We start from the raw sequence: 27,554 nt of genomic DNA, 5'->3' as shown, positions 1-27,554 counted from the left end.
TATTTAGACTTGGGTCCCCTCCCTAAGATAATATCATGTATATGTAAATATTCTAAAATATGGAAGAAAATGTGAAATCTGAAACACTTCTGGTCCCAAGCCTGTAAAAGCACAGTGGAGTTACTTACATTTAGAAGTAGCTGTTGCAAAATGTTAAGTGAAATTTTTTCAGAAGTTGCCTTTAACTCTTGACTATTCTTAGTATGTTTAATGTAGAAAATATGAAAAATGTGTATCATTTTCCACAAAGAATAAAATCAAAATCATCCCATAACAGGAATGAAGAATGAACACCTGTGTGTGTGTGTGTGTGTGTGTGTGTGTGTGTGTGTGTGGTTTTCTCAGGGATTTTTGTTTTGTTTTACAGAATGAGACTCATGTTGTACATATCACTTTGTAATGTTTAGTTTTATGTACTGTCCATGTTTTCTCAGGTTGAAATATTGCCTCCCAGTCAGGGAGATGAAGAGACTATTGGAACCACTGAGTAGAAAGGGTTACTTGAATAGTTGGGAAGAACATATTCCATCTTATAACTTAGGTGACAAGGTTCAGTAAACTTTTGGCTTGTGGGAATAGCTTATACTTCTACCAGTAGTATGTGACTTTGTCTTTTTGTCACTAAAACAGTGGTCATTACCACATTTTTAATTTTTTGTTCATTTAAGAGGAAATATTATTGCTTAGTTTTGGTGGTGAGTGGGGGGAATGTATGTGTGTGTGTGTGTGTGTGTGGTTTTCTCAGGGATTTTTGTTTTACAGAAGGAGACTCATGTTGTACATACCACTTTGTAATGTTTAGTTTTATGTATTGTCAGTGTTTTCTCAGGTTGAAATACTACCTCCCAGTTAGGGAGATGAAGAGACTGTTGGAACCATTGATTGGGTTACTTCCACCTTTTGGCTCTTGAGAATAAAGCTGTAATGGACGTTGCTGTACAGACACCTCTCTGAGGTCCCATTTTTCAGTTCTTTGGGATAAAATCTGGAAGTGGGATTGCTGGATTATATGGTAGTTCTATTTTTAGCTTTTTTGAGCAATCTCCACATTGTTTTCCATAGGGGCTGCAACATATGTGTGGTATATAGTTTTAAATCTTTATTTAAATATACACTGAATAGTACATAAAACACTAGCAGATTATTACATAGCACACATTTATTTAGGTCAAGAAATAGAACTTCCCACGCTTCCACAAACCCTTCTCTTTTCCCTTCCTCTCCTTTATGAGCCTGTCTTCTTAAAATTATTTTGGCCTGTAGTTTTAGAACTTTGAATAAATGGAATCCACAGTTTATCCATTATGAATAATGCTGCTGTGAACATTCTTACTCATGTTTTTTGCTGTACAGTCATGAGTAGAATTATTGTGCCATAGGATAGGCATTCACTGTTAGCAGACATCACAGTAAAAAGTTCTGCTAATTTTATTCTTGTGAACAGTATATAAATTTTATGGCTGTTCTACATCTTTGCCGGTGCTTTGTGTTGTATTATCGGTCTTTTAAAATTTAACACTTTGTGGGTGTGAATTAAGTTTGTATTTACTGTTTCTTTTTTTGAGACTAAGTCTTTTTACTTTGTCACCCAGGCTGGAATGCAGTTGGTGCAATCTTCGCTCACTGCAACCTCCTCCTGCCATCAAGCGATTCTCCTGACTCAACCTCCCTAGTAGCTGGGATTACAGGCATGCACCACCATGCCCAGCTAAATTTTTGTATTTTTAGTAGAGACAGAGTTTCACTATGTTAGCCAGGCTGGTCTCGAACTCCTCACCTCAGGTGGTCTGCCCGCTTCGGCCTCCCAAAGTGCTGGGATCACAGGTGTGAGACACCACATCCGGCCTTATGCTTACTTTCATGATTCACATTGAGATTGAGTTGTTGTTGTGTTGTTTTGAGACAGGGTGTTTCCGTGTTGCCCAGGTTGGAGTGTGCAGTGGTACGCTTACAGCTCACAGCAGCCTCAAACTACTGGACTCAAGTGGTCCTTCCCACTTCAGCCTCCCCAGTAGCTGAGACTACAAGCATGCACTGCCACACTTTGACTAATTTTTTTTTTCTCTTTTTTTGGTAGAGATGGTCTCACTGTGTTGCTGATCTTGAACTCCTGGCCTCAAGCAATCCTCTGTCTTGGCCTCCCAAAGTGTTGGGTTACAGGCACTCCTGGCCAGAGCTGCTTTTTATATTGGCTATTTGGATATTGTCTTTTGGAAGTGACTGTCGAAATCTCTTACAATTTTCTACTGTGTTGTGTGTCATTTTACTTACTGATTTGTAGACTTTCTTCACACTTTTTGCAGATGAACTCTTTTTCAGTTACATTTGTTGGAGGAGCCAGGGGCAGTGGCTCACTGTAATCCTAGCACTTTTGGAGGCTGAGTTGGGCGGATCACTTGAGCCCAGGAAGTCGAGACCAGGCTGGGCAATAGAGCAAGACCCCATTTTTTTTAAAAAAAACACACACGCATTTTTTTAGAAGTATTTTTCATTCTGTGACTTGCCTTCTCATTTTTTTGAATAGTATATTTTTATAAATAGAGATTATTAATATAATACGGTTGATCAGTATTTTTCTTAGGGTTACTGGTTTTTCTGTCCTGTATAAGAAATACTTTTCAACTCCAAGGTCCGGGAAATTATTCCCATTACGTTTTAGAACTGGATGATTCGTACTGTAGCCACTAGATCCATGTGGCTATTTAAATTAATGGGGAATCGTCTGTTCTCTCTCCCCCGCTGCAAGACCCTGTTGCAGTGGTCCCTGTCTCCATGGCCCTCTTTAAATAAAGTCAGCCTTACCACCTTATAAATAAATAAATACATTTAAATTGTTAAAAATAAATTGTAGAATTAAGTTCCTTAGTTGCAGTAGCCACATTTTCAGTGCTCAGTGTGTGCCTAGTGCTCAACTTGACTAGTGGCAAAACCATACTGGACAACACAGATACAGACGATTTCTATCATTGCAGAAAAGTTCTCTTGGGTTGTGTTATCCTAGGACTTGATTATTGTACCTTCACATTTATATCTCTTATTCATCTGTAATCACTTTACGTGAGTGGTTTAGGGAAGGGGTCGAGCTTCATTTTATTTCCTATGAATAGTCAACCTATTCACTAGTCAACACCATTTAGTGAAAAGACCATCCTTCCCCCATTGCCCAGCAAGGCAACCTTTGTCATCATTTAGGCCTGTTTCTGGGCCATCTGTTCTGTTTCATTGGCACATTGGTCTCTCCTCGTGCCAGTACACAGTCTTTATGACTTTGCTTTAAAACTTGGTTATGATGCCCTTTAGTGAATTCTCTTTGCATCTGTGTTGAAAATGTGTGATACTGGTTTTGTGTCCTGTGTTTGTAATGTATGTAAAGTTTGTGACATACCTCATTCTAAGTCCTGCTTTGAAAATCTTTATTGAATGCCTGTTACATGTGCCAGGTACTGTTATAGGTGCTGGGGAATAAAGCACATCTAAACTTACCGTAGAAACTTTCATGCAAATAGATTGTATGGTTAGGAAGATGATTCTTATAGTGATCATAAAGGCAAGCAAGAAAAGAGAGGGAGGTGAAAATGCTGTGCAGGTAAAGCCAGTATAAATTGTTGAAGGATGTGTCACAATTCTGTATGACTGTAGGAGAGGTTTTTAAAACAAAAACGTTGTTTGATTTTGGTGCATTCTCATTTGAGTGGCTCAGTGTTAAGTATCTGGTTATGTTTCTTTTATTTCAGGCTTGCTCACTGTCCTTTGTTCGTGCGGGGAACAATGCTATCATGGTCATTATAATCTAAACATCCCCTCCCAAAGTGTTAGGGAAAATCTGTTGCAGCTTTCTGCAGACTACTGTCAGTTACCACTTGTACCCATGTTTTATAGCCTCTTCTGTTTTGTTACTGCTGCTGTCATTTCTGCCATTACTCTTTGTCCTGTGGACTTGTTTTTAAAAGTTCTGTTATGATAATTTTAGTAAAGTTTCAGAGGAGAGGGGAGGCTAGTGCATGTGCTTAGCCTGGCATCTTGAGCTTTTTAGACAGAATTTTCTCCTTTTATGATACATATATTTATTTCCTGTTGCAAAGAGATGGAACTTCTTGCAGTCTATTGAAACTGCCATATATCTCTATGATTTTGTTTTTGGATTCTGTAAGAGATCATGTTTAGTAGACTCATGTTGTTGTCCATGAGTCTACAGGAAGATGTTCATGTTCTGTTTCAGAAAATATTTCTGTAGTTTTGTGCTTTTCTTAACTCATCAAATACAATGTGTGGCTTGCCCTTGGCCCTTCATACTGCTTACCTTAATTGTGTAGACCGTAACCAGTTTCTACTTTGACTGAAGTTTGACGTACACAGGTCACTTGAATGTGGGGATTCTGTCTATCCCTCTACGCCCTAGTGTACAAGGTGCTATATACTGTAGTCTCTTTAAGTGTTAGATGAAAAACCAGTCTAAAACGCAGGGTTTATATTAAAAATCGAGTTGCCTGCTTAATGGTATTGTGTTTTCCTTGTAGAGTGTAATGATAAACTTAGTGAGACTGGGTGAGTCATTTTAGGTAGAAGATATGTGGAGCTTTCAGGTGACACTGGAGTATTTATATATGTTAATGGAATAGGCTGTCCATTTGGTGTGTGGGTATGGTGATGAGACCAAGGCTCTGAGTCTGATTTTTACCCCTTGTGTGTCCCCAGTATGTGGATCGTTTTGTGGGACACTGCATTCTTAACACTGGCAGACTTGCCCTCTAATAACTGATACTGCTGTCCAAAGGTTTAAATACAACCATCCATGAATGAACAACCCAGATCGTCAGGCTGCTGGAAAAAACAACCCAAAACTAGACTTTCAAGATGATTCGGTGAAGTTTCCTTTTGATATGGAGAATAGTAATAGGCTAAGAAGTCGTAAACATTTCACTGGATAACTCACTTTTACTTAAAATAGTTGACAATAATAATCTCATTCTTTTATTTAAACTTTTTCCATAGGTGGTTCTCTGAACTAGTTTTAAATTTTTTTATGAAAATGTTTTTAATCGTGTGATAAAAGATGAAATTCTGAATATTATAATTCTCACTTTTGCTGAGATATTAATGCTAACCAAAGTAGTTCATAAGTAGTCCCTTTACGAGATAGCTTAAATTATGTTCTTTCAAAGTAATACTAAATGAAATTAATCATCAGTGTGTGCCAGGTTCATAAGATGAGAAAGCAAATTAAAGGCGAGTAAGTAGTAGTTGATGGGGTGCATGGGGCTATTGCTGGGTGGTGCTGAATATGGACTTGATTGGTGACAAAGCTGTCTGGAACAGCAGTCTTGGGGTGGGAGGCAGGGGTCAAATGGGATCCCTTCATTTATAAGAGCCCTTTTTTTAAGCTTTCAGCAGCGAAATAACCAAAAGGCAGGCATCAGAAAGGAAAAGGAGACAGTACATCATATTAAGTAACAGATTGGGGAGTTGACCCTAAAGTGGGCAGAGAAAGAAGGTGTGCCTCATCTAGCTCTTTCTGGGCAAGCCTTTCTTTAGTCATTACTCTTTAGATGAACTCCCTTATTATGGGTGCTCAGTTTTTTTCATCGGTATGCCTCTATACCATCAGAGCAATCAGATTGATCCATATTTAACATCATTATTTCCCTAATGAATCGAGCTTATTTATTCAGTGTTATTTAGCCTTTTTTCCCCTTTAAGTTTTCTCATTTAATCCTTGAAGGCCTTTAGAAATATAAAAAATAGAATATAATTGTATAAAGACATAGCTAATGGGCTATCGAGAATTTGCAGGGTCCTTTGGAATTGATTACATATTTGATTATTTTGAAATATTTTTCAACAATGGTCCATATATTTTTGTTTTCATTTTAGAACAAAATCCAGTCTCATAGCAGAGGAGAATATAATGTTTACAGCACCTTCCAGAGCCATGAACCAGAGTTTGACTACTTGAAAAGTTTAGAAATAGAAGAAAAGATCAACAAAATTAGGTGGTTACCCCAGAAAAATGCTGCTCAGTTTTTATTGTCTACCAATGGTAAGTATATGTATTTTCTTTCCATGTGCCCACTGTGTGTACTTGTTGCACATAATCCTGTAGACTAGGAGAGGAATCATTTAACAGAGATAATTTTAAAAAGGACTTTTTTTCTATACAGAATATAAACTCTACTTTTTTACTGTTCACTTGCAGTTTTTAGATTCTCTGAAAGATTCTCAGATAGCAATTTTTTGTTTACTACACCCCCAATTTGTAGCGAAAAGAATGGGCTGCTATACCATTGGATTTAGGTCAGGTACTATTTCTGCTATTTCTCAGTCTCCTAATCTTGGGCAGGTTACTAACACTGAATTGAATTTTCCTCAGCAGCGAAGTAGAGATAGTAATTTTTTATTATAGTATTATGAATATTAAGTAACTCTTCACATATGTCATGAGTGCAAGTGCTCAATAAATGTTAATTTATTCCTCCTTTTTAAGTGTTCCTGAACTCTACACAGAGTATTTCTAACTGCAGATACAAAATAATACTCAAAGGATGGTCTCCATTCAGAGCACTCTTCTTACTTGACTACCTATTAGCATATTGCCTTCTTCCCAGCAATCCACATCGCTGGAAGGAGATTCCTCTCCTACTGTTTTACTTGCCTAGGGAGAGGTTTTTGTTGTTTTTTGAGACAATGTCTGTCGCCTAGGCTGGAGTGCAGTGGTGTAATCACAGCTCACTGCAACCTCGATCTCCCCACCTCAGTCTCCTGAGTAGCTGGGACCCACAGGTGCATGCCACCACACCAGGCTAATTTTTTTAAAACATTTTTTGTAGAGATTGGGTCTCCCGATGTTGCCCAGGCTGGTCTTGAACTCCTGGGCTCAAGCAGTCTGTCCCCCTCCTCAGTCTCCCAAAGTACTGGGATTACAGGTGTGAGCCACCATGCCTGGCCCAAGAAAAGTTAAGTGAGGATTAAAAGTTAGTAATGACTCTACCAGAATTTGAAATCCTTTATGATAAGTTGGGTTCTTTTTCTTTGTTCTTATAAAAAACTTTTCCCGTGAATTGTTTGGACTTCGTTGGAGTCTTGAGTCTGAAGGGAATCATTAGAGTGACTGAGGAGATACTTTAGTTTCTTGGTAGCTGTAGTCTATAAAAATGTGTGATTAAAACTTTTTTGAGGTTGGTGCCAGGGTGAGGGGAAACCTCCTCCTATTTTCTCATTCCCTCACTATTAATTTAAAAAGCAAATTTTAACACCTAGACCATAACCATTTGCAGAATATAAACTTAAATGACTTTGGGGATGAAATAGGGGAAGAAATTCAGCACTTCCTCCATCTAATTGATGCCCTTGGTCCACAGTATGAGTTCTTAAAAATGCTGTTCACAAATGTCTGATGCCATCAGTGTTGGCCGCCTCTTGGATGCCCAGTTTTCTGATCATGAAAGCTCTCCCCAGCCAGTCCATTGGGATTCGTACCCTCTGCCTTCTCTCTTTCCACAATAAACTGCATTCCCCTCTCTTGTCCTTATTAGAACAACAATAAACAGAAGTAACTATTTAAAGCCTGTAACTCAGCAGCATGGGTGGAGGGAACAGTTTACTCCTATCATGTGCTAGCTTCTAGTCTGGGCTCAGTTTTAATTTATATGGTAAACTAAGTTACTTCAAATAGCTTCAAATATTTTGTTCTTTGACATCAGATGATATATAACTAAACCATTTATATAATTTCTACTTAGAGAATAAATGTTCCTAGGGAAGTGTGTTGTTAACATTTTATATATTGGAATGTTTCGTGGCAGTTTATTTCTTACAGGGCTATGTCAGCTTTTTTATAAAGAGGACTTTTTAAATGTAGGCTGAGGTCAAGAGAATAGTATAGTGAAGCCCTGCATGCTCATCATCCACTTCCGATGCTCCTCAGTTCACGGTCAATTTGTGTCTCAAATCCTTCTCCTTCTTCTTCTCCTCAGTGTTATTTGGAAGCAAATCCCATTTCAACTTGTGTGGATTAAATCTTATTTAAAGACATTAGAGAATGCATTGTAGATTTTTGTCTTTTGTTTCTTAACACTAAGTAAAATACAACTAACTGGGGGCTGCATTTTTTAATGCTAAAAATAGTGCTTAATAATAGGGTCCAATGTGGAAGGATAGAGCAGATTATGACAATCGTAGGAACTGTTGTGTCTGGGTATGATGGGAAAAGGATGGGAGGAGTAGGACTTTAACTATATTTGAAAAACTAGAAGGAAATTTAGAGAAAAATGTCAACATCTGTTGATTCTGAGTGATATCTTTTATATTTTGTGTATTTTTCTCTGTGAGTTTTTTCTGTAAGCATAGTACCAGCACCACCCTCCGCTCCGCGTCCCGCACCTCCCCCCTCCACCAGTGTAATGGGGTCTATATAAAAACTACGACTACCAAACTTTCCAGGTTTGATTAACCAAAATTAATCTTATAAAAATCTTTGCATTGGCAATATAAAGTACACTCATAAATAGGATGTGTCTTAACTGCTTGATAAGAAGTTTTCAGGGTCTTACATAAAGCTGCATTCCCACAAAGGAAACGGCAGCGTGGTTTTCCCTGCTCATACCCTCTGCTTGTGGTGAGAGGAACTCTCTTCTGCAGCTTCTCCAATGCCTTTAGTTATTATTGTTGATAATTCAGGGGAACACCACAGAGTGGTCGTTTTGGAAGGAACAGATCTTGAGAATCTAATAACCCCTCCACTGAAAACTGTGTTTTTACATAATCTTACATACAGTTTTATGGAGTTTGATTATTCTCACATACGTTGTCTTACGAGCCAGTAAAACATCACTGCTATAGAACATAAGGATTCAGATTTTTTTTTTTTTTTTTTTTTTTGAGACGGAGTCTTGCTCTGTTGCCCAGGCTGGAGTGCAGTGGCGCTATCTCAGCTCACTGCAAGCTCCGCCTCCCGGGTTCACGCCATTCCCCTGCCTCAGTCTCCCGAGTAGCTGGGACTACAGGCGCCCACCACCACGTCCGGCTAATTTTTTGTATTTTTAGTAGAGACAGGGTTTCACCGTGGTAACCAGGATGGTCTTGATCTCCTGACCTCGTAATCCGCCCGCCTCGGCCTCCCAAAGTGCTGGAAATACAGGCATGAGCCACTGCGCCCAGCCTTAGGATTCTGATTTAAAATTTATGTCATATTTGTTAACATACTAATTTATTTCCTGCCTGCTTTGTCCCCCCTGTACTGAAAAATGTATCCTAATTCGTTATGTGTCCTGTGTTTGTGTTAATGGAAAAAATATTTTTTAAAGAGCTTTCTTCCTGTAAACAATATTAGGTACCACAAACCAATTTCATCTCATCTGAAAGTTTCATAAGTACATTGTGGTTTCTTTATTTGGATCTTTAATAAGGAGGATGGATTTAAACAGGCCACAAGACAACTGGACGAGGGGGTGGGGGTGTTGTCATCCTCATCACAAATACTTTGCAAGTATTTAGAACAAATACTTCTCAAAATACAGATTTAGGCTAGGCTCATATCTATCTATAAATTGTATACATATATAAACACACATAGAACATGTATGACTGAAGTACAAGAAAATTATAGGCAAGATCACATAGGGCTTAGAAGAAATAGTAGATTACAGATTATTAAAGTTAGCAGCTTTTCTCTGTGTACATTTCAGCATTGGGAAGGGCATCCTTAGGGGCAACTATCATTCTTCTCTACGATACAGAGACTACCAGGCTAGAGTCACTGGCATCTCTCTGAGTTGTTTTTAACTGTTTTTATAAAATGGCTTTATATACTGTTTTAAACAATTTTGTTATACCATTTTGCTTATGAAAGATCATTAGGAATATGATACTTTTCTGTAAGAATGTTATTTTACGATTATAACAGTTTTAAATCAACGTGCATGAGCTTATAGTGATACAAATAAACAATTGAATGGATAAATGGAGAGAAGGGATGCTTCCTGCAGGAGAATTCTAAATAAGACGTGGATACATACTCTTCCCTACAGGGAGTATAACTTACTTCTCCCTTTAAGTACAGGATGGATTTAGTGACTTACTTCTAAAGAATAGAATATGGCAAGGCTGAAAGAGTCATTGTATAGTGGAGAAGCCTGGCAAACATTGTCTTAACCAAATGACCAAAGTTAACAGCACCAGCTGTAAGTCATGTTGATACTGCTGTATCCCCTTGAACAGTGCTGTGAGAAGTCACTTCACCTCTGTGTTCTTTTCCTGAAAACCCATGGTCTCAATCTGATCATGAGGAAACAGCAGGCAAATCCAGTTGAGGGATATGCTTTCTAGAAAGTACCTCACCGCCAATACTCAAAACTGTCAAGATCAAGAAAAACAAGGAGAGCCTGAGAAACGTAAAGGCAGAGAGACTGAGGAAACTTGATGACTAAATGCGGTGTTGTTTCAATTCTGGAACAGAAAAGGAATGTTAGTGGAAAACCTGGTTAAATCTCCAAATGAAGTCTGTAGTTGAGTTAATAGTAATATACAAAGTTGATGTCTTAGTTTTGACACACGTACCACGGTTGCGTAAGATGTTGACAGAAGAAACTGGGTAAAGGATATATGGAACACTACAATTCTTGTAACTTTTCTGTAAATCTAAACTTAATTGTAAAACAAAAGTTTGTTTTTAAACAGATGCCATTTTATATATCCTTGATACCTAGGAATTTGGTTTCTTCTTGAAGGACTTGGGGATATATGCTTTTAATCAATTTTCTTCAGGCCCTGTTTCCTACTTCTGAACCCTGATACGAAATTCAGTACTGAGCGTATATGGAGTGTATGTGTACATGTATGTACAGACATACATGTGTTTGCATACACCACACATGCATATCAAGTTTTTCCTTCTAGCTTTAATTACTTTTAAGGGATAGGGATAGAGACCTGTGACTTGATTTGACTATCACATGGAATTTATATGAGTGCCACTAATGTATAAATTTGTGATCTTTGTACTTTATGTGTGTGTGGTATTCAGCTGTTAATAGGAAATTTTTTAGTAAGTCAGCTTAGGGTTTTTGTTTTTTTTTTTTTCCATGGAATCCTTTTAGATGAAATGTGAAATAGCATATTTTAAATGCCTTAAAATGTTTTTCTTCTTCAGTACTACCCTTTTATTTTAAGGGCTTGCTTTATTTTCTTCCCAGATAAAACAATAAAATTATGGAAAATCAGTGAAAGGGACAAAAGACCAGAAGGGTATAACCTGAAAGAGGAAGATGGAAGGTATAGAGATCCTACTACAGTTACTACACTACGAGTAAGTACATAAGAATAAAATGTCACAGATAGTGTTTGTATTCATATTATATAGCCCAAATCCTGAGCAGAGCTTGAATAGGAATAATTATAGTCTGTCTCCCCTTTCCCAATAATTCTGTAATCAGGTAGAATATTGAGTAACTCATTTAAACATAGAAACTGACTTACATAGAGGTCTCACTTTGACCAGGGACAGAAGCAGGACTCAAACACAAGACAGTGTTTCATGCCAACAGACTTCATCTCTGGTTTGTCATGTTAGCTACTACAAGGTCAAGTTTCAAGATAAATTTTCTTTGGAAATCAAAAAAGTAGATATAGATCAAATCTTCTAGTTGTAGCTAAAAAATACCCAAAGTTAGATGTTATGGGTTAATTTTTTTTTAGCCTCTTTAATTTGAACCATAAACATTTATTAACTTGGCATGTCTTTCAAGCAAAATATTGGAACTAAGAACTGCAAATTGTAATAGTATTGCTACCAGTAAAAGAAGATATATTATCCACATTGTTCATTTTTCTTCAGCATTTTGAAAGGATCAACATCAGTTCCTTTTTAAAACTAAATCTATGTAATATTGTTCTATTTTATGTTCTCAAAAACTAAAATAATGAAGTTTTGTGAATCTTAATTGCTATTTGAAACTGAACCTTTTGTAACTTCTTTTTTTCATGTGTCTTATTGACAGGTGCCAGTCTTTAGGCCTATGGATCTAATGGTTGAGGCCAGTCCACGAAGAATATTTGCCAATGCTCATACATATCACATCAACTCAATTTCTATTAATAGTGATTATGAAACATATTTATCTGCAGATGATTTGCGGATTAATCTTTGGCATCTGGAAATTACAGACAGGAGTTTTAGTATCCATTTGGTTTTCTTTGGTGTTTGGTGAAGAGGCATGTTGTGCCCATATTGGATTTATTTCATCTCTCCTTAATGAATGTGATTCCTTCTTTTTATAGTCTGTATACATATATGTATGGCAACTTACTTTTTCTTTGTATATGAGTAGTGAAATACTGGAAAGAGTTATTTGCTAAACATAGAGGGCATAATGTATTATTTTAAAATTGGATTCATGGAATTTTAAGGAATTTGTCTTGTATCTATGGAAATAGGAATTTTTAAAAATCAAATTTGTGAGGTCTGTGCATGGTAGCTCATGCCTGTAATCCCAGCGGTTTGGGAGGCTGAGGTGGGAAGATCACTTGAGGCCAGGAGTTCAAGGTTACAGTGAGCTTGATCTTGCTTCTACACTCCAGCTTGGATGACAGAGTAACACCCTGTCTCTAAAAAAATTTTTTTTTCTTGTAATCAAATTTATGGAGTATTGTGTTTGAATTTTTTATTGTAAAAATAGTCTCGGCCAACCGCGGTGACTCAGCCTGTAATCCCAGCACTTTGGGAGGTCAAGGCAGGTGGATCACCTAAGGTCAGTAGTTCAAAACCAGCCTGGCCAACATGGTGAAACCCCATCTCTACTAAAAATACAAAACATTAGCTGGGCGTGGTGGCGCATGCCTATAATCTCAGTTGAGTTAGGAGAATTGCTTCAACCTGGGAGACAGAGGTTGCAGTGAGCTGAGATTGTGTCATTACACTCCAGCCTGGGCAACAAGAGTGAAACTCTGTCTCAAAAAAAAAAAAAAAAAAAAAATATATATATATATATATATATATATATAGTCTCATTAAGATTAGAAAAAGAAATTCACTCAAGTCATGATGCATGATTGGGTCAATAAAAATACTCTATTGAGGCCGGGCACAGTGACTTTGGGAGGCCGAGGCGAGGCTGGTGGATCATGAGGTCAGCAGTTCGAGACCAGCCTGGTCAATATAGTGAAACACCGTCTCTACCAAAAATAGAAAAAAAAATTAAAAATTAGCTGGGTGTGGTGGTGTGCGCCTGTAATCCCAGTTTCTCAGGAGGCTGATGCAGGAGAGTCGCTTGAACCTGGGAGTCGGAGGCTGCAGTGACCCGAGATTGTGCCACTGTACTCCACCCTGGGTGACAGAGTGAGACTCCGTCTAAAAAAAAGGTTTTAATCCCTTTGGAATTTATACTCATAAAAACAGTGGAGTACAATTCAGAATTAATACTTTTGCTTAGGTCTGTGAATGGGTTTTAGGTTTGAGAAATGTAGAATTATATTTGCCCTTTTTTCTAAGTGGAAATTCCTTAATAAAATGTTATCTAGACATTGTGGATATCAAGCCTGCCAATATGGAAGAGCTGACAGAGGTGATTACAGCAGCAGAATTTCATCCAAACAGCTGTAACACATTTGTATACAGCAGCAGTAAAGGAACTATTCGGCTATGTGACATGAGGGCATCTGCCCTCTGTGATAGACATTCTAAATGTAAGTTTATTGTATCTTTCCTTAAAATGATTACATATTCTGTTTGTCTGAAATAAGCCTCAGATGTGATAAGTACAAACAGAGGTTTACAAGTCTTAAACCTGTGTGTCCAGAGCCACTTGTACCCTTGGTAATCTGCCTACCTCCTCATGAGGCCTTCCAGGTTATTCCCTGGAAGCACGTATAGTCAAGCTCTCTTGGGGGGCATGTCTGTTGATAATATAGACAAGGAATGTATTTCTCGTGGAATGCTGCTGTTCTTTGGTAACTTGTGGTTGGGCTCTCTAACCTTGTGTTCAAGTAGAGCTGCTCCTTTCTTTCCCATTCTCCCTTCCTATTTTGAGCTTCCTAGGAAGATTTCTTCTGAGAAGAGGTTTCCTTGGCTTAAAAGAACAAAAACAACTTTGGTTTAAAAACTTCAGGATACAGTATTCTTGTCTTGTTGAATATTAACTCATGAAAATTGATACATGCCTGTTAGCAAAATAATTTTACCTGGCTACTGGAAAATAAAATCCTGGTATGAATTTGGGATGGGCAAGGATGGTGTGTTTCTCATGGTGAATATAGGCAGTGAGTGAGGCATATTGCAGGAATATACCAATAAACCTGGTGCACTGAAGTCAGAAGTCCCAGGTGAGTCTGGTTCTAAATTAGTCATGACTGGAAGTATACTGAATACTTACACATCTTCAACTTCAATATTCAATTATCCTAAGAAGCTTTCAGGAGAAAACTAGCCAGACAGATGTTTTTCAGTTCTTTATTAGCCTGGTATTTTACCTCACTTGTAGGGAGTTTGTGAATGGTTGTTTAGGAAATGCTTTGTCCAAGCCAGAATATTGTACACCTTGCCCTTTTTGTGTTGTTTTGTTTTGTTTTTAGTGTTTGAAGAACCTGAAGATCCCAGTAACAGGTCATTTTTTTCCGAAATCATCTCCTCTATTTCGGATGTAAAATTCAGCCATAGTGGTCGATATATGATGACTAGAGACTATTTGTCAGTCAAAATTTGGGACTTAAATATGGAAAACAGGCCTGTGGAAACATACCAGGTATTTGCAGTTTTTTCTTTCAATGAGCATATACCCTGTTTACTTTGAAGTGTTTATAGAGAAGGATTTTGTTACTAGGTTTTAATCCCTGTATGGTGTTGGTTCACCATTAGGCCTTTTCCCTCAGAGATCTATGAGTATGTTGCTTTTCCTTATGTTAAATGTATGTATACTTACATAGGTTGTGTCTTCTCTTGAGTTTGCAGTTAAAGTGTGATTTACCCATTTGGTTCAGTATTGACATTTTTTTTTTCCTGCCGCTATGTACATTTAAAGTGAGAAAGGAAGAGCGAGCACCCCTCATTAAGGTCTGGGCAGGAAGAGGATTGGGGAAAATGACCAGTCCTAGTAGAGGTGCATCTGCTCAGGTTGTGGGAGTAGTTCAACTAGAGATTAAACTTGGTGTGCCAAGTCAAATGGACTGGTGTTCTGCCTTTTGGCAGATAACTGTTGTCTTCAGCTAAAGGAGAAGGGCTTGAAAGCCTTAGCAGGTGGCTTTAGGAGTTGCCTATCCGTTGTTGGGTATCAGTTCTTGATTCTCTTATCAGCCAGCCACTACTATTTATCTGTGTCCACTACATCAAACAAAAGAGAATGAAGTACACAGTCTGGAACAGGGTGAGGGCCAGCACAAACCTGTGCTAGACCCTAGACTGCAGTGTTGAAATCACTTAACTCTATTTTATACATACACTTTCTTTATGTTATATATTCTCAATAGACTTGGAAGTATGTTTCTCAAACTTTTAAATCCTCTGACAAACATAAACCAAGATTGTTTTTGATATGTGAAATTTCAAAATAAATACTGCACTGAAACAAAAGCCAAAAAGACAAAATCCTGCTTTGCTTTTCAAAATACAGTTCACTATTGAGCAACACGGATTTGAACTGCATGGGTTCACTCGAACAGATTTTTTTGTTTTTTTCAACCAATGCACATTTGAAAATACAGTATTTGAGGGATGCAGACCCCTCAAATATATGGAGAGCCAAAACTTCATGTGTGGATTCCGCAGGGCTAACTGCAGATTTGGGCATCCCTGGGGTTCCTGGAACCAATCCCTCGTGTATACTGAAAAAAGACTTATGTTTGTGTAACTGCCAAGATTGATACATCTCCTAGTTACCCTCACCACCATTTCATTCCCATTGAGAATTGATTTGAACCTTAGCTTCATACTGATGTATAGGGAGAAACCCTGTAACATGCATTCTAAAATGTTGCTAAATTATGATCTACCTAATTTTACCTGATTTGCTACTTTTCTACCTATAATCAATTTGAGTGATTAAAAGTAGTCACATTATAGGCAAACGTATCTTATATAGATAAAACTATTTTTATTGAATTTGTACCAGCGTCTTCCCAAGTTTTGTGTGATTGAAGGGTATTTTTTTCTTACTGATTTTTTTGTGTTACATGCTCAGTTTTGGTCCTGACCCCACATGAGTTGCTATTCCTCTGTATTACAGATTTTCACTTGATGTCACAGAGACATGGCCTGAATCATTCCTCTATATTTAAAGTTAAAATGGACACTGAAATAAGTTTAGATTGTTTCATATAGAATAGAGAATTTTAAGCATTTAGAAAGTACCTACTCATTTCTGTCATTTCTCGTTAAGTAGCTCCTTAAAAAAAGAGGGTGAAATATAGACACTTCTTTTTTCCTTTGAGTTACAACAAATACTTGGGAACTTTTCTTTGTAATTAATATTAATGTTTAAATATGTCATATTTCTCAGGCTATTTTTTAAATATGAGATTTATTTCTAGTTTATCCTTTTTTGACATTAGTAAATACAGAATTGTATAATTCAAAAAACAGGCACAGCTTTATTTGCTTTTGACATTGTATAAGTAATATATGATACTATCAAATTTTTAATAATATATGCCCAGGATAACCATATAATTTATCATCAAACCAAGGCATGGTTACACTATGCATACATGTGCATTTATAATTGGAAATAGAGGCTTCAGTCAAATTTATGCCCAGAAAATGGTATTTAAGAAAGAAATAGGCACAGTTTCAGTGTTGTTATCAGTAGTTAATGGACTGAAAGCCAAGAATAGTGATATTGAGATATTGCTGTAATGTTCTTTTATTAGTCTCTTAACTGTGCCATTTTCAAGTGTTTTTGGCCTGAATGTTTTACTCAGGCTTATAAAGGTTATGTGTGCTGTGCCCAGAATGGAGTTTTCCTTTGTCATACCAGTAGGAAAATGTGCCTCCCTGAAGGGCTTGTGTGTTTTGTAAAAGGACAAAATGCCTTTATTGTTACTGAGAAGATTGAGATTAATAGGTTTAAAAGGTTTGTTTGTCTGTATATGCCCATTTTTTCTTTTTAAAAAGACGGACTTGTTAAATCATTTTCCTAATTTCAGTGTAGTGTATTTGTATTTTTTCCCCAGGTGCATGAATACCTCAGAAGTAAACTCTGTTCGCTGTATGAAAATGACTGCATATTTGACAAATTTGAATGTTGTTGGAATGGATCTGACAGGTAATTGATTTTAAGTCAAACCTCTCAAATATGAATTTTATAAAGAAAAGAAACTTAATTATTTCATTCCAGGTCCTAACTTCATTTGTCTCTAGGGATTCCTTGAAATACATTTACTAATCTTAGATATAGCACGGCAGTACTGGCAGATAAAAATTAAGCATTGTATTTCACTAGTAAATATAAAAGTACACAAATTCTAGGTAATCTAAATTATTTAAACGTCTAGAATTTTTTTTCTTACATGAACCAGATCACATTTCTGACATGCTAACCATTAAAACCGTGAAGCTTCAGCTTGGTTGTTATTCTACCATTAAACTGTTTTAGAAACATTCGGGCGGCAGATAATTCATTTGAATTGTTAGAGACACCAGGTTTTCCAGATGCTACATTAACACCTCATAGAAGTGGTCTTTCATATGTATGTTATGTATGATGTTAACCATAATATATATGGTTAAAATATTAGGAGTAGTTTTCCTTTGCTTTTTGTAATTTCCAGTTTTGCTGTAGTGTAATTCCTTTTTAGTATACATTTTTAGTAAAATGTTACTGTTATTTAAAGATAAAGTAAGTCTTTGAGTCTTTTAGTTGTCTATTTGCCACTATGTTCCAGTAGAACATAAAGTAGTAAAACATAATTTTTGGAATTAAACTGACATTTAAAGTAATTAGAGATGCTTTAACAGTTTTATCACAGAGCTTAATATGATTCCGATTTCATGGTGTTACGTGTTACAAAGGATAATAGAACTTACAGAATGTCTTCTTTCGTCTGGCTTTTAAAATTACCTGATTTTTGACATGATGAGAGGACTAGTAAACTATTACTACTAGTAAACTAGTAGAGCTCTATTGGTAGCAAACATTGCCTTTGAGTGCCACTACTAAACCTGAGGCATCAAGAAAGAAGGAAAGGGAAGAAGAAAGAAGGAAAAGGAAGAAGAAAAAAAAAACATTAACAAATTTGAAGAGTAAAGAGATACTGAACTAGGGTGTGGCACACAGCTACAACTAGTTCTTCCTTGTATTGTTTAAGCAGATTATTAGCAGTTGTATGTTCTATTATCAGAAAGAAACTATTTGTTTTCCTTAATATTAAAAAATTTTTTTAAATTATTTCAAACTTGGAGAAAATTTGTTAGAATAACACAAAGAACTCTTGGCCAGCCTTGACCCAAGTTCCCCTGTTGCTGTTTGCTGTATCACGTGGTCTATCCTCTGTTTGTTTATAGCTATATTTGTCCACATAGGTACATGCGCACGTGCTCACACACACAACTTGTGTGCTACATGGGAAAATACCCCGTTTACTCTAGATGTGATGCCCATAAGCCTAAATTCTTGAATGAGTATTTCCTGACAAAAACACTTCCCAACATAGTGCAGCATCCAAAGCAACATTCACAGCGATGCAGTACTGCCCTCTAATCTGCAGACCCACTAAAACTCACCAGTTACTGTAACTGTGTCTTTTATGGCACAGAACAAAGTCAGTCTGGTTCAGTATCCAACATTTAGTTGTCATCTCTTGTTAGGCTCCTTTATTCTGAAACAGTTCCTCAGTCTCTCCTTGTCTTTTGTGATCTTGGCATTTTGAAGAACACAGGCCAATTATTTTACAGAATGTTTCCTCGTTATTAGATTCAGGCTATACATTTTTGGCAGGAATACCACAGAAATGCTGACCTAATGATACCTTTTTAAAGTTTCAAATAGCCACAGACTAAATGTCCTAACCCATTAAAACACAAAGATGATATGGGGATGTCAATCTAAATTACATGAGCCATTTTTAAAGAAATAACAGTTTTATCATGTTCAGGGGCATGCATTACCTTGAGTTTGATTAAAGTTGTCGTCAAGTGTTCTTTGGGAATTGACGTTACTAAATAGATAATCATTTGTACTCAGTAGGTGGCCTTTGTATGTAAGTATTACTTTGAACAATTCCCCAGTATCCTGTAATCCTTATTTACAATAATAATTTGAACCATGTGATAAGCAGTGGTAGCAGACCCTTTCCAAATTATTAAGAGCTTCAAACTTAGGAAGTTTTGTTTGTGAGGATACTTAATAAATGTCGAGCAGTAATGGCTGGCAAATAGAACTGACAGGGAAGTGTCTTGGGCAGCTTAAAAATTTTGCCACCCCTTTAAACTGATACTTCTACAAATATTTGCTTAAAATGTTTTTAGTGGTGAAAGTAAAATGATGTTCTGTTAATAAAATATTACAGCCTGGGCAATGTAGCAAGACCCTATCTCTACAAATTATTTAAAAATTATATGGACATGGCAGCGTATGCCTGTAGTCACAGCTACTCAGGAGACTGAAGTGCAAGGACTGCTTAGCCCAGGAGGTCTAGGTTGTGGTTGCTGTGAGCTGTGATTGTGCCACCACATTCCAAACTGGGTGACAGAGTGAAACCCTGTCTCAAAAAATATATATACACACACACACACACACACACACACACATATTATGTACCACTTCTCAGGAGCAGATTATAAGCCTTTATTAAATGTGATTATCTGAACCAGACAACACCCTGAGAAGATAATTGTTTATTTATTTATTTACTTATTTATGAGACAGTGTCTCACTCTCACCCAGGCTGGAGTGCAGTGGTGCGATCTTGGCTCACTGCATCTCCGCCTCCCAGGTTCAAACGATTCTCCGGCCTCAGCCTCCTGAGTAGCTGGGACTACAGGCACGTGCCACCACGCCTGGCTAATTTTTGTATTTTTTTGTCGTCGTCGTTTTGTTTTGAGATGGAGTCTTACTCTGTCGCCCAGGCTGGAGTGCAGTGGTGAGATCTCGGCTCACTGCAAGCTCTGCCTCCCGGGTTCATGCCATTCTCCTGCCTCAGCCTCCCGAGTAGTTGGGACTACAGGTACCCGCCACCACGCCCAGCTACTTTTTTTGTATTTTTAGTAGAGGCAGGGTTTCACTGTGTTAGCCAGGATGGTCTCAATCTCCTGACCTCGTGATCCGCCGGCCTCGGCCTCCCAAAGTGCTGGGATTACAGGCATGAGCCACCGTGCCTGACCCAAAAAATGTAAATCATAAGATAAAGCATTGGTTTCTTGTGAACAGCTACAGCTACTTCATGCGGGGTTCTTTCATTTTAGAACCTGTGAGTTCCACGGATAGTTGCTCCTTTGAGAAGCTGCCTGACCTGGTTGATCACATAACCTGTAGTTGCAAAACTATTCAACAAAGATAATTCTGCACTACTAAGAAGTTTTACTTGAGGATGCTGTCAACTTCGGTGATAGTTTTGGTAGCCATGAAAAGGAATAATAAGCAGAAAACTCAGTTAATTAGTACCATATTTTGGTTTATTCCGGTGATTGAGTTGATGTCAACAGCCATGTCCCTTACTTTAAATCTGCTTGAAATAGCTGTTTCCTATGGTTTAATCACTGAATCATTTTACTTAAAAACAATTTCTTGTTCTGCTTGTTTGACTGAGTGTACTGTCTATTTTCACAGCGTTGTCATGACTGGATCTTACAATAATTTCTTCAGAATGTTTGACAGAAACACAAAGCGAGACATAACCCTAGAAGCATCGCGGGAAAACAATAAGCCTCGCACGGTTCTGAAGCCTCGCAAAGTCTGTGCAAGTGGCAAGCGAAAGAAAGATGAAATAAGTGTTGACAGCCTAGACTTCAATAAGAAAATCCTTCACACAGCCTGGCACCCCAAGGAAAATATCATTGCCGTAGCTACTACAAACAATCTGTATATATTTCAAGACAAAGTGAATTAGGGTTGGCATTCCTAGCAGAAGAACCCACTTCCTGCTTAGTTGAGATAGTTGAATCTAGCATTCGTTCCTATAAAAGAGAGAGGTCCATTGTGGCGCCCCTTTCCAGTGTTTGACAGTGTGCCATTCGACAACACATTGTTATAGCTACATGGAGAAAGCTCTGTGGATTCATCACTGTGGTGTTCTCCATGTCTGCTAGCCATTTAGGTAAGGGTAGGGCACTTTTAATTTAAATGACTTCTTGCACCATCTTGCCTAATGGACTAGATTGGACTGTATCAACATTGATTTACTCCACTTTTTATGCCTTCCATTGTGATGACGTCAAACACAGTGAAAGCCTTCAGTCATGCTATGGGATTTAATTGTGTATCCTCATTACTGTATCATTTGTGGGGTACACCCCTTCCCCCTTTTTTTAAATTAAATACAGCTCATTCTTACTGTGGCTTGTAGCATTCCTCCTCTTCTGGCCTCCTGGACTCCTCCCCTTCATCTCTCTTACCCTTGCCCCCTCCACCCGGTCTTGGTGGTGGTATATTAAAAAAAGAAAGAATGAAAGCACACAAAATGAGTCAGTTTGGGGTCAGTGGTATAAAGGGGGTATATGTTGCGAACAAATGTTTTAATAACAGTTGGCTGTAATCACTCCTCGCCGTGTCTGGCACTGAAAATAAGGAAAAAAAAACCTACTACTGAATAAAAGTGACAAAGAATGGAGAATCTGGTTTTCTTTTTCTTTTTAACCTACCTCTTGTAGCCAATATTTTGTGTCATACCTTTGGGCACAGTGAAACAAAATGGGTTTTCATTGTTTTATTGGTATTTTTGTTAATTATTTTTAACAAGTGTTCTTTTACATGCAGGAGGAGAGGTATTGGTTCTCTATGAACATGTTTTGAATATATATTGGTTTTATTAAGGATTTCACAATCTATAAATGCTACTAGTTGTTTTTTTTCTATTTACCGTCATCATGAGGGTATTGGATACGTTGTATCTCTATTTAACTCATTATCTGTTAATGAAATTGTTGTAAATGGGAACCAAATTTGTAGAACTTAATTTCTACTTTTTACAGTGCTTAATTTCATTTTTGCCTTACTAGTCAAAGACTTATACAACATTTTTAACAAGTTAGAACTTTTTTTGTCATTCAGTCATATAAAATAGCAGAAAACTAACATCAAGTGACGACAATGCACTAAATACTTTTTTTGTATTTTACTGCTATCAAATCAGAATGAAATATACTTTACCATAGATATTTTTCTTCTATTTTTGGTTTTCCAAAGCTATATTAAAGACAAATTTTTAAAGGTACAGCATTCAAAAAGTGCTTAATGAACTCCAACAGCTGCCTCAAAAATCTGTATATGAGTACATTTTCCCTAAGCAGTGATACATTATCCAAAGATGAAGAGTGCTCCTATTTTTAATAGGTAGAATGTACCTTTGTCAGTCTTGCAGAAGCTTTAATGGAGAAGAAATGGACTTTATTTTTGAAAGGTGAAATGAACAGGCATTTATATTATTAGAGAATGGTAGTTTTATTTTGGTTGAACGTAATGTAACAACCTTGAATTTCAGAGGACTCTGAGTGCTTCTATGTCCACTACCTATTGTTCTATTCTTCAATAATGAAAAAGAATTCAACGAGCCGACCGTGATTCCCTCTATTACAAATATTATGTCTTGTAAGTTAGCATTTTTAGCACACAGGAGAAATTTTATGTAATAAAATTACTGTATCTCTTGGATTTAACAAATTTGTATTTGAACACATTCTATGTCTGATAATTCTTAATGGCACTTTTACTAATTTATTTGGGGATCTTGGGTACATTCTTAATTTGTGTTATTTATTCTTCACACTTGACTTGGAAGTGGGATATTCCCCTGTCACAAGTGTCCGACAGTGATAGACTTCCTGTGTTGTGACTGGACAGTTTTCCAGATCTTTTTTGGGAGATTTTCCTACAGTTTGGTTGTATGTCTTGAGATAACACCACTAAACAGCTCTCAAATTCTTTTTTGATTGATCAGTAGCTATGATGATTCTCCTCCATGACACTAAGGATTAGTTTATATATTTAAGAGAAATAATTGCTAAAATTAAAATGCCTCTATCAAGGAATGCTATTATAAATTATTGTTAACATTCTCAAGTATTAATTTTTTAATCTCATTGGTGTAGCAAACTCTAAGCCCAGCCACTCATTTTACATGGCCATGGTTAATCTTTTTATTAATAAAAATTATACTTAGAATAAACTTAGTCTTGTCAAGTTGCTTGTATTTCCTATTCTCTTGCCACTAATACATGCACATACTCCATCTCTTAACCTTTTAGAAGAGATTGTGGTAGGAAAAGGACTTTCATTCTATTAACCTCTTTCGATCTTTACTTAGTGGCTGGGCAAGAAGAAGAATTATTTTATAAACCTATCTAAATACATGTTTATGCAACCATTAACTGCTGGATGGTAAGCTTCTGTGCAGCCCTCTGTCTCTTGGGATTTAAGAAAAAAAAAAAAAAAAAAATGCGTCCAGTCTGGCGCGGTGGCTCACGCCTGTAATCCCAACACTTTGGGAGGCCAAGGTGGGTGAATCACCTAAGGTCAGGAGTTCGAGACCAGCCTGGCCAACATGGTGAAACCCTGTCTCTACTAAAAATATAAAAAATCAGCCAGATGGTAGCACGTGTCTAATCCCAGCTACTCCGGAAGGTGAGGCAGGAGAATTGGCTTGAACCCGGGAGGCGGAGGTTACAGTGAGCCGGGATTGCGCGACTGCACTCCAGCCTGGGCGACACAACAAGACACCGTCTCAAAAATACATCCATGCACTCTTTTCCTTTCAAAATGAAGAGAATTTTAAAGCCTTAAATGTGAGTTATTCTGGTTAGAGAAATGTCTACAGAAAGCCAGAGATAGGAAAGCAGCTTCTTTGATTCAGTGTGTGACTATTTTTTGAGTAAGGTGTTAAGAAATTGCACATAGGAAAGCTATGCAGTACTGATAAAGAATTTTTAGTGATACTTAAACCCTTCTAAGGGAATATTGCTTGAGCATCTTTACCACACATAAATTCAAATGTAGATAGTATTGTGCACTTCCAGAAGAACAAACCCATCTCCCCCTGCCCAAAAGATGGAAAAGATAGGCATATGCAGTGTAGTCAAGAATCAAGTCAGTTTACTTGTGCATTTGAGAGCACCTGTATTTTGGTATCTTATCTGTTCAGATGGTGATAGTTTAAGCTCTGCATGTATGTCTTACTGTGGTTAAAAAGGGGGTTTGACGCACCTCTTCCCCCCAAAAAAGCCTTGAAAAATGACCCTGCTTCATTTTGTAATTATGCGTGAGGTCAAAACATTACAACTCTTTTAGTATTAATCAAATGCTTAGTGATTCTGCGGTCTTGAGGTGTTTTCAGATGCCAAAGATACTGTTTGTAACTGAGATTGTCTCAACATTTTATTCCATAGTGGTATTAGACTGGAACCTCTTACCTCTGTATTAGAATGAAGAAACACCCACTTTATAGGCTTAACATTAATAAGTCTCTTGCTAGCTCAGTGTATCAAAGAGAAGGCACTACAAAGCTTAGTTTCCTCTAAAAGGAATTTGGCAAACAAACTGGCATAAGGGGAAAAGCTAACATTTGTGTTTTTTCAAATGTTCTACTCATGCTCCTTTGTAATCTGAATAGCAACAAGTTCTTCGAGGACTTTCCCACTAGAGGGCAATGGTGGGGAGCATTGGGTCATGCCTGTAATCCCAGCACTTTGGGAGGCTGAGGTGGGAGGATCACTTGAGACCAGCCTGGGCAACAAACCAAGACCCCATCTCTACAAATAAAAGATGTATTTTAAGAAATATATTTTAAGAAACCACTAGGGGGTGATCGTTAAGTTTTGAGCAGCAATGATGGGGTATTTTTAAGAATGTAAAAACGGGAATCTTTCTGTACTGGAAGAGCTTCATTATTAAAAATAAAATCAGGGACCAAATACAGGATATTGTGTGCCCCAAACCACTGTTCACTATGACCCTCGAGTAAATATTTGAGAAATCAATGATGGAGGGGAACACAAATGCCAACTGTGAAGTCATTACTTACATTGTACTACAATAAAGTCATACAATATACAATAAAGTAGTACAACATAAGTAATGACATCACAGTTGGCATTTGGGTACGCCCAGCTAAGTTTTGTATTTTGCAAGTGTTTTGTTGAGTAGTTTGCATCAATGTTCGTGAAGGATACTGATCTACAATTTTTTTATATTTTAATGTCACTGTCTAGTGTAACGCTGATCTCATAAAATGAATTTTCCTCTCCTGTATTATTGAAGAATATGGACAAAATTGGTATAATTTCTTCCTTCAGTGTTTGGTAGAATTCACTAGTGAAAAATTATTAAATACCATTCTATCAAAGGTCACATCACTGAGTCACTCTGTAAGGAGAACAACATTTGTCTCTTCAGAATTGAAATGTATTTCTGCTCTATTCACTAAATCGATTGCCTAGCAGTTAACAGAATGAAGCATCGTAATTTGAGTTTGTCAAACACCATTTTGCTTTCTTACAGTATCTTTGAAAATGTTAATTTGTTAGCCCAAATCTGTATCAAACTTTTGTTGCCCAACACTTGACTTATCAATGCCTAAAAAGTTTCACTGATCAGGTAATACAGTTGTTAAGTAACACAGAGCAAAGTGGTTAGGATGTGCTGGACTGCCACACTAGGAATCCTGTGAGTTTAAGAAAATACAATGATGATAATCGCTTTTTGAGTCAGGGTCACACTCTGTCACCCAGGCTGTAATGCAGTGGCCTGATCATGGCTCACTGCAGCCTCAACCTCTTGGGCCCAGTCCTCTCATCTCAGCCTCCCAAGTAGCTGGGACTACAGGTACCTGCTACCATGCCCAGCTAACTTTTTAAAAAAGTTTTTGTAGAGATGTTGCCCAAGCTAAGCCTGAATTCCTGGGCTCAAGCGATCCTCGCGTGTCCACCTCCCAAAATGTTGGGATTAGAGGCATGAGCCACCCCTGTGCCCAGCCTAGAAAATAGAAACCTCTCTCCTCGTCTCCCCTTCTTCCCTCCTCTCATCCTTACTTCTTTCTGTCCACTGGCAGCCAAGTGCTGACCTATTGGTAGACAAGTTTATCTGGTCATTGGATGACAATGCCTCTCAACAGTCACTCCACAACTCAACTACACTAACTCCCCTTCCTTCTGTAACCATTTGAGTTTGTGCCTCCTCTTTTGCTTTAAAATTACGACCAAACCAGGCAAAACTACTTGTAATTGGATGTGGTATTATGGAATCAATGCTCAAAAATTTAATATAATTAATAGTAAAACATATTGCAGAGCACAGCATCGTTCCTGTTTTTCTTTTTTCTTTTTCTTTTATTTTATTTTTGAGACAGTCTTACTCCATCACCCAGGCTGAAGGGCAGTAGGCAGTGGTGCAATCACAGTTCACTGCCACCTTAATCCCTGAGCTCAGGTGGTCCTCCCACCTCAGCCTCCCGGGTAGCTGGGACTACAGACGTGCACCACCACGCCCTTTTGTATTTTTTGTAGAGATGGTGTTTCACTGTGTTGCCCAGGCTGGTCTCCAATGCCACTGCACTCCAGCCTGGGCGACAGAACAAGACTCTGTCTCTAAATAAATAAATAAATAATTGGTAGGGCAAGTATATTACCTTATTTCTTATCAAAATTAATCATCTTAATAAATCAAGAAATAGTATTTGTATCCAGTAGCTATTGCCACAATCAAGTAAGAGAAGTACAACTATATCTAAAATGAGAAAAGTAAATATTAAGTGGGGATATCAGCTGGGCATGGTGGCTCATGTCTGTAAGCCCAACACTGGGGGAGGCCAAGGTAGGTGGATCACGTGAGGTCGGGAGTTAAGACCAGCCTGGCCAACATGGTAAGACCCTGTCTTTATTATTAAAAATACAAAAAAGCTGGGCATGGTGGTACATACCTGTAATCCCAGCTACTCAGGAGGCTGAGGCACAAGAATCACTTGAACCCAGGAGGTGGAGGTTGCAGTGAGCTGGGATCCTGCCACTGCACTCCAGCCTGGGTGACAGAGTGAGAACCTATAAAAAAAAAAAAAAGGATATGATCAACTAAAAAATGGGTAGTAGAGGTAAAGGTGGAAGAAGAGGAATTATACTAATTTCATTACTGTTCCTTGCTGGGCATTAAAAGAAACTAAGGAAGAGAAGGATTAGAAGGATTATATAAATATATAAAGGTAACTAACTGAACAAAAATTAAAATTTCATCAGGCGAATACAACTAAGCAACAATAATAATAGTAAAAACCCAAACCATGATCTTAGTATTGAGATTGAACTGACGACAAAATTATGACCACTTTATAGTGATAAACAGGGATAATTATGAATATCTGTGCATCAACTATAAGGAATGAAGATACAAGAAGAAAGAAACAGGAGTAGCAGATACTAATTTACCTCTTGAAATCCA

General features: G+C 37.5%; 1 protein-coding gene across 3 annotated transcripts in view; it reads left to right on the top strand.

Annotated features, from left to right (window-relative positions):
• Positions 1–21,747, top strand: part of LOC105482032 (protein phosphatase 2 regulatory subunit Balpha) — an 81,451-nt gene extending 59,704 nt beyond the window's left edge. For all 3 annotated transcript variants that reach the window (XM_071068481.1, XM_011741893.2, XM_071068482.1), the window contains exons 4-10: positions 5,872–6,037; positions 11,187–11,299; positions 11,991–12,168; positions 13,510–13,674; positions 14,560–14,729; positions 17,152–17,243; positions 20,745–21,747. In XM_071068481.1, coding sequence (XP_070924582.1) covers positions 5,872–6,037; positions 11,187–11,299; positions 11,991–12,168; positions 13,510–13,674; positions 14,560–14,729; positions 17,152–17,243; positions 20,745–21,024 — 1,164 coding nt within the window. In that variant the 3' untranslated portion in view covers positions 21,025–21,747. The remainder of the gene's footprint in view (positions 1–5,871; positions 6,038–11,186; positions 11,300–11,990; positions 12,169–13,509; positions 13,675–14,559; positions 14,730–17,151; positions 17,244–20,744) is intronic.
• The last annotated feature ends 5,807 nt before the right edge of the window (positions 21,748–27,554 follow it).

Source organism: Macaca nemestrina, chromosome 8 (assembly GCF_043159975.1).
Source record: "Macaca nemestrina isolate mMacNem1 chromosome 8, mMacNem.hap1, whole genome shotgun sequence".
Taxonomy (NCBI): Eukaryota; Metazoa; Chordata; class Mammalia; order Primates; family Cercopithecidae; genus Macaca; species Macaca nemestrina.
The sequence above is the reverse complement of the archived record's forward strand: the minus strand, read 5'-3'. Positions and strand labels throughout refer to the sequence as shown.